The sequence below is a fragment of the Festucalex cinctus genome, chromosome 5 (genome assembly GCF_051991245.1).
Source record: "Festucalex cinctus isolate MCC-2025b chromosome 5, RoL_Fcin_1.0, whole genome shotgun sequence".
NCBI classification, from domain to species: domain Eukaryota; kingdom Metazoa; phylum Chordata; class Actinopteri; order Syngnathiformes; family Syngnathidae; genus Festucalex; species Festucalex cinctus.
The window spans coordinates 6,574,801-6,582,500 of NC_135415.1; the positions used below are offsets into that span (position 1 = coordinate 6,574,801).

General features: G+C 38.3%; 1 protein-coding gene across 3 annotated transcripts in view; it reads left to right on the forward strand.

The window, feature by feature from the left end:
- The first annotated feature begins 96 nt into the window (after positions 1-96).
- ankrd13a (ankyrin repeat domain 13A) overlaps positions 97-7,700 on the forward strand; it is a 16,650-nt gene continuing 9,046 nt past the window's right edge. Inside the window, exons 1-15 of one of the 3 annotated variants that reach the window (XM_077522378.1) lie at positions 97-695; positions 1,501-1,636; positions 1,763-1,887; positions 1,979-2,024; positions 2,284-2,427; positions 2,486-2,681; positions 2,977-3,037; positions 3,140-3,221; positions 4,346-4,407; positions 4,993-5,123; positions 5,201-5,358; positions 6,260-6,391; positions 6,452-6,612; positions 6,698-6,756; positions 7,352-7,399. In XM_077522378.1, coding sequence (XP_077378504.1) covers positions 585-695; positions 1,501-1,636; positions 1,763-1,887; positions 1,979-2,024; positions 2,284-2,427; positions 2,486-2,681; positions 2,977-3,037; positions 3,140-3,221; positions 4,346-4,407; positions 4,993-5,123; positions 5,201-5,358; positions 6,260-6,391; positions 6,452-6,612; positions 6,698-6,756; positions 7,352-7,391 — 1,644 coding nt within the window. In that variant the 5' untranslated portion in view covers positions 97-584 and the 3' untranslated portion in view covers positions 7,392-7,399. Of the gene's footprint in view, positions 696-1,500; positions 1,637-1,762; positions 1,888-1,978; positions 2,025-2,283; positions 2,428-2,485; positions 2,682-2,976; positions 3,038-3,139; positions 3,222-4,345; positions 4,408-4,992; positions 5,124-5,200; positions 5,359-6,259; positions 6,392-6,451; positions 6,613-6,697; positions 6,757-6,961; positions 7,007-7,351; positions 7,400-7,700 lie in introns of all 3 variants that reach the window. The other 2 variants (XM_077522379.1, XM_077522377.1) reach the window with 2 other exon arrangements.

Sequence of the window (7,700 nt, forward strand, 5' to 3'; positions counted from 1 at the left end):
GCTTTTTCCAATTAATTTTTCGTTTTTATATCAGACATGCACAATTATGATGAATACACGTTTTTTTTCATCCGAATGTATAACTATATATAACTGTAATGACGTTTTATCGGTACGTACATTTATAAAGTGTTTTGACTCCCCCATGTTATTACGTTGAATGGACGTACCCATGCTGGAACTGATTATTTGAATTTTTTGAGGGCAAAACATTTAACGCTGTTTAATCTGTATTGCAATGCCAATCAGACGCTATGAAACGAAAACTAATTTCGAATCTTGAATATATTAGTATGGGTTTAAATTGCATACATTTTGTTGTGATCCGGCTTAGTTTGTAGGTGGGCTACCCCTGCTATTGTTATGGACTCTTCCTGCCACTTCCTTGTTCGAACTTTTGTTTTGGGGAAGGCTTGGCCACAAGTTAAGTGAGACTACCACTACTCTGATTTAGTTTTCGGGAAATGTTGACGCCATGACCGATAATAAACATAGAACTTCGCTGGGAGAAGACATAGCTATCACCGTGGGCGCGTCGGGAAGAAGCAATTGCTAACGTTGCTTAAGGCTCCACATAGAGAGAGATGATGCCCTCAGCTAATGTTAGCGAAGACATTCAAATGGAATTCCCGCTGCACTCATCAGTTTGGGAGAATAATTACAGGAAGCTGGAGCAGCAAATTAAACGATCGCAGGTTAGTAAAGCAACTGTTTAGCCGGAAATATAACGCAATAATAATTGTTAGCGCAACGAAGCTAGGAATTGTTACGAGGTAGGCCGCCTTGTTTGACAGATCCTGCTCACTGCCACACATGACGTTATGTACATATTTTCATTTTCTATTTACTGTTTTCCATTTTTTTCACTGGTACTATCTTAAATTAGTCATCTGCCTATTAAACACATACACTCACTGGCCACATTGTTAGGTACACCTGCTCAATCAATAGTCTTTAAAACATGTGAAAGTCCTGCATGCTAAGAGGTTTCCCCTCCTACAACACACCTGAATCAAATGATCAGCTCATCAATGGGCTCATATTTTGGTTCATTCCACTTTCTTAGTTATTGCACAATTTAACATTTTATATAAAACATTCCCCATTCATTTTCAGTGGGATTTACATTAAACTTCCCGTAAGCATTTCACTCAATTTACATACCACTCATCATCATTCCCATGGGTTTGTTTTTGCCATGGTGGCACAGTTGGGAAAGTGCATTCACCAGTGACCAAGGGGTTGTGGGTTCGAATCCCAACTCCAACTGTACGTTGTAAATGTGACCATTTCCACAAGATACAAAATAATATGCATATAAAATGCATTAGTTGATCACTTGAATGTGGATTAAACATAAAATCAGTGTTCATCTTCAATAACAGCTTGCAATGTTATGCCACATTAGTCAGTACAATTAAACACAATGTCAGTGATTTTTTACAAGTCAGCAACAGCAAATGCTCCCTTTCCACAACATTTCCTAAAATATTTCCTCAGAATGACATTGAGACTGTGGACCCGAGAGGTCGGACCCCTTTGCACCTGGCGGTGTCACTCGGACACATGGAGTCGGTGAGAGTCCTCCTGAGACATGGAGCTCAAGTTACTAAAGAAAATGCCAATAATTGGACAGGTGAGCATTTAACCGCTCCATGCACTGCTGCTTCTTGGATGTGTCTCATTGATGTAAATTATTTAGCTGTTTCTGCACATTGTAGCTCTTTTTATCTAAATCTGTGTCTTTGTTCCGTGGATCTAGTGCTGCAGGAAGCCGTCAGCACAGGAGATCCAGAGATGGTTCAGTTAGTTCTTCAACGGAGAGACTACCTCAAAGCATCCACTGCTTTGGAAGGAGTACCCGAGCTTTTGTCAAAGATCCGAGAGGTTTAACACATTTCTTCCCTGTTATTTTCAGAAACATTTAATTTGATTTCTGAAACAAACTACTTGCTTTATTTGTGTATTTCATCCACAGTCACCAGACTTTTATATGGAAATGAAGTGGGAATTCACCAGCTGGAGTAAGTTCTGTGTGGAATATGGAGCACGACTTTTATTTTTCTTTGTGCGTTCAATGTCAGGACTGTAAAACATTGTTGTGCTGCATTTAAAAATATAGACACAGACACAAGCAAAAGCTTTTCAAGTCATACTGGACCAACTACATTACTTACCTCATGACTCAATGTTTTTACTTGCATTTTTTATTTATTTGTTGTTTTTTTTTGTGTTTTTTTTGTTTTTTTAAAACGTTTCCCTGTTGTGACTGTCTTTTCACAGTCCCTCTCGTGTCCCGGGTTTGCCCAAGCGATGTGTGTCGCATTTGGAAAAGCGGAGCAAGCCTTCGCGTGGATGCCACTCTTCTCGGCTTCGAGAACATGACTTGGATCAGGGGGCGGAGAAGCTACCTTTTCAGAGGAGATGGTGTGTGTCTCTACCAAAATGAAGAGAATAAAACGTAACTAAACAAGATCCTTGGCAGGTTTGTGCGCCGAGTTGATGGAGGTGAACCATGATGATCAAGTGGTGGACACGGAGTCCTTTATCATATCACAAGAGATGGAGGATGTCACGCTCGAGTCAATGCAGCCAGCAGAACAGGAAGTGGCCAAAAGGTTGACTACGCCAACCGTCAACACCTACTTGGACACTAAGGACATTGCGTTTGAGAGGCAAGGGTCTCATTCTGTTCACTTATTGGCTTCTTCACAGGTTGCACTTTGAGACTGCCCTCATCTCCATTTTGATGGGATTTCTTCCGGTTGTACTAATGGGACAAATTATTTGAGTGGTAGCGTAGTTCAAATGAATCTCACCCAATATGAATGTGTGCACATGATTAACAGCTGTGCAGATCTTGAGCTTGAAGATTTTGCTCCTCACTAATAATCTTACTTATCAGACATTATATGGTGCACTTTCCCTTTTAATGACAATATTTGTTCTTTTTTTGTTGTTTTTTGATAGGAACAGGTCAGGAATTTGGGGCTGGAGGACAGACAGAACCGAAGTAGTCAACGGATTTGAAACAAAGGTTGAAATAAATGGCCTTCTATCAATGAAAAACAACTAAAATGTGTGTCATTTCCAAGCATATAATTTCTGTTAATTACATCATTGTCATTTTCTTTCTTAGGTTTTCAGTGTAAACAATGTGAATGTAGTCATCAGGACAAGGACGGAACATCTTACAGATGAAGAGAAAGCCAGGAGAAAAAGTAGGTGGAAGAAAATTTAATTTCTGCCATACTATACAGGAATATATTTACTTTTTAATCACTTGTATATTCAATACAAGTATAACATTCCGCAACAAGTCAAGGTGGGGTATTACACACGGGGCTTAATGAACGAAAATTTCTCACATTGTTTAGAGACCTTTACCAGTACATAGAGCTTGTTAAAAGGAAAAAAAAATAAAACCATTGTTTTATAACGTATTCCATACGGAACTCAGTAGTCTTCACATAAAGTCTTCACGTAAAGTACATTTAAAAAGTTACAGAGGGAGATTTAAATGCAAAGTAAGAAAACATACAGGACTGTCAGAAAATTAGAATATTGTCATAAAGTCCTTTATTTTCTGGAATGCAATTAAATAAGCAAAAATGCCATACATTCTGGATTCATTACAAATCAACTGAAATATTGCAAGCCTTTTATTGTTTTAATATTGTTGACTATGGCTTTTTTTCCACTTGGTCTGATGAAATATTCTAATATTTTGAGATAGGATACCATATTTGAGTTTTCTTAAGATGTAAGCCATAATCAGCAATATTAAAATAATAAAAGGTTTGCAATATTTCAGTTGATTTGTAATGAATCCTGAATGTATGACATTTTTTTTTTTTTTAATTGCATTACAGAAAATAAAGAACTTTATTACAATATTCCAATTTTCTGAGACAGTCCTGTAGTTTACAAAAAAATATTAAGAGCCTACAGTGCAATAAAAAGACTAAAACAGCATACAGTTCAAGAACAAGATTTCCAAAAACATAATTTTAAAAATACTTGGAAATTCCCAATCATAGGTATGGGAAAAGAGCATAGTTTTTAACCTGTATTTTTAAAACATTTACACATTATTGGCATGTTTTGAATATTTAGTCACATTATTCACTCAGATTATAAAGGATAGCATATTATACACAACTGCAGAGGGAGAAAAACAGCTTTTTAAGCTTTTTTTGGAATATTATACACAGATGTGTTATTCACGTGTTTTTACAGTATGTCCCCTTTAAGTCATGTATACATACATTTCAGCATTATATAGCTTGTGTGTGTATAAAACTTTATTAGTAGAGAATAGTGAATATGGGTTTCTCTTTAAAAGGTGAAAGGAACATCCTGGAGTCTCTGCTTGGCACAGTTGAACAGCACATAAGTGCACAAGGGGTAATTCGCGCATCCTCACATTGAATACATAACAATGCACAACCACAATAGGTCCAATGACATCTGATCACATTGTCATATGTTAGCAAAAGAATATGAGGATGGCACTCAGAGAGGAGACATCTGACAAAGACCAAAAGTGGGAAAGAAGTGTTTCTCCATTTGTTGGTTAGCAAGCTACTTCCTGCTTCGAGTATGACATAAAACATTACAAAAGGACTGGAAGTGACATTTTGATGTAGCTTAGTGGCTGAACAAGCAAAAACTGAGAGGAAATGGAGCACTCTTTACCTTTTTCCAAAACAGAATTTAGCAACTTCTTCATTGGTCTTGGCACCATTTTCACCAAAGTTTCATGCGAGTCTGTTAATTGCTGTCATATAATAACTCCAAACTAACAAGGAGATTTATTGCTTTAACAATGTGTCTATTTTTGATAGTTTGCAGTAGACCTCTCAGTTTGAAGCCTCTCTGACAGCGTCTGAGATCATCTCGGCAAATAATTAATTTGAATCTAGCTTGTTAGATTCTGCCAGTGAGATTTTTGTTCCCACAAGCTGATGAGATGCATGCTTGCTGTTCCAGGACCTTACACTTGAATATGCAACTGCCACAAATCCCACAGCCATCACTCCAGAGGAGTATTTCAATCCCAATTTCAATTTGGGGAACCGAGACATCGGCCGACCGATTGAGCTGAGCGTGCGAACACAGAAGTTAGCCAACGATCATCAACATAGTTCCAAACCTTCAACTGTCTTCAGCTTTCAAGCAGTGTCACCTTCTCACACAGGTTTAAAGGTACATTGTGGATGAGCGAAGATCATCCTCTGTCCTTGGTGGAGCAGGTGACCCCCATCATTGACCTCATGGCTCGGACCAGCTCGCATTTTGCAAGACTGCGGGACTTTGTCACGCTGAAATTCCCTCCAGGATTTCCCATCAAAATTGGTGATTGTCTTTGCTTAGATAATCAGGAAAGCACTTTTTTTTTTTTGTGAAACATTAAAATGTCCGTATGACGGTGTATTAGGGCCACGTATAAATGTATATATTTTTTTAGTGGGTGGGGGCAATATTCCAGAAAAAACTTCCAAAAAGTGGCAAATTTGTGAGAAAAAAAAACTTGTAAAATTGCGAGTTTCGAAAGTGGCGAATTTGCGACTTTTAAAATGGCAAATTTGCGAGTTTATAACGTGGCAGAAAATCAAAATTGTGAAAAACAGACTACTACTACTACTTGAATGTTTGCGCCAATACTTTTCGGGCGGGTTTTCAGATAAGGAGATAGCAGAGATTAACCAGATGATGTTACGCATTCGCTCTTTGAAGCATTGGGTACAGCCAGCGACAGACGCCTGGCTCTGCGAAGGTCCACGCCCTGAGGATTAGAAATTCAAGTTAATTTGTTAAAATGTATATTTACGTTTCCAGAATTATTTACACATTCATACATTTTGATATTTTTGTACAAGTACCTAAGTTGATGTGTCGAATCTGCTGCACTCAGTCATTTACTTGCATTTACCTATAAAGTATGCTCGCTTCTAATTGGTTAGTGCTAGTCAGCTGATAGGGGATCAGGAAGTGTTGGTGCTCTAGTTGCTGCGTATGACGAGTAAAGTTTAAATTAAGAATGAATCCGGCTCCATCTTGCCTTTTCATTTTTATTTTTATAAACAGTGGTTTCTGAAGGTGTTTTTTTTTCTCGCAAATCTGCGACTTTTAAAGTCTCAAATCTGTCACCTTAGGAAACTCGCCACTTTTTTTTTTCTCGGAATATTACCCCCGCTCTCTATATTTATACTTGACCCTAATACGCCGTCGTAATGTGATTTTATCTGTTTTGCAGAGATTCCTCTATTTCATGTGCTGAACGCCAGGATTACTTTTGGTAATGTAAATAAATGCAGTACTGAAGAGGAAGCCAGCAAAACACCAGCAGCCACAACGCCATCCTCGGGAGACGAGCAAGAGGCCACAGGTAGAAACATACGACGACGACATGTATCCAAACTGAACTGCGGCTTTCGTGTGTATCCAGTCCCTCCAGCATTCCAGGTGTGTCCATCTGTGTTTGCCATACCCGACAACTACCACCGCCGAGGGGGCAGCCGACACACTCCTGCGTCCACTAATGACGAGGAGTTTTTGCAGTATGCAATCCATCAAAGTCTCCTGGATTCCCACAATCGCTCAGAACAGGTGAGGCCTCACTGATTATCCCTCAATTGCTTCCATTTTTCCTACTCTGTTTTCTCTTGTATTGGGAATGCTTTTGTCACTGCAGGACAGGGTAGGAGATGACATACACAGCACTGATGTCATGGTCAACAGCCAGAGTGACAGGTAGCTTTTCACATTCTTATGTAATGTAGAATTATAAATAACTGAACCTATTCATGATGTCATTGTACACATTGACTGTAAATTGCTCAATTCTAACTCTTGGTGAAGCAAAAACATTTAATCTGTTACATATTGTTAGCCTCATAGCAAAAAAGCCTAGGTCATTTTTAACATTGTGATTTTGTTTTTAACATTTTTGGAAAAGATAAACACAACCAGTTCAACCGACAAGAAGAGAACATATTTGCAAGTACGTTCAAAGAAGTTTGTCAATCAAAAATGTCAGTTTCACTGTGGCAGTTCCACACTTACATACTAGAATGGCCATTCCTTTCTAATTTGGATGCACTGTTCATCTCACTACTCAGAAATATTTCAAGCCCAACTGAAGATTTATGTAATTTTTTTTTACATGACAAATTACCATTTGTTTATTTTTTTTAAAGATAATTTTAACACAAACCTACAAAATAAATCTTATAGACTCCTTCAAAGTTTGAAAACAATGTGATGCAATTTAAAGGGCGGGGCTTAGCTGGAGGCAAAAACAGCTCAGTGGTGTGTGGTTCTAACACCGGTCAACATATTTTCACAGAAAGTTCACGTCTGAAAGGACACGGAAAACAGCCATTTGAGTTAATATGTGAGTAAACTGACTCCCCATGACCGTGAATGTTACTTTAAAAAGTTAACTCTGACTGATGGTCCGATATTTAATGACCCCTACGCGCTTACGCACTGGATAGATGATTTAACGGGACTAGCCACCGTGCAATGGACATTTAAATCTACCTTATAGAAAAACTGAGCGTTTATACCAAAGATAAACTGAAGGCCTATAAATCATTACATGTCTACATCTTGAATGGACATGTTCAAAATTTAGAATATAACAACTTGAGCGAGGACTTCTGTGTCGTGCGGTCGCAAGTGCTGCCAAGTCA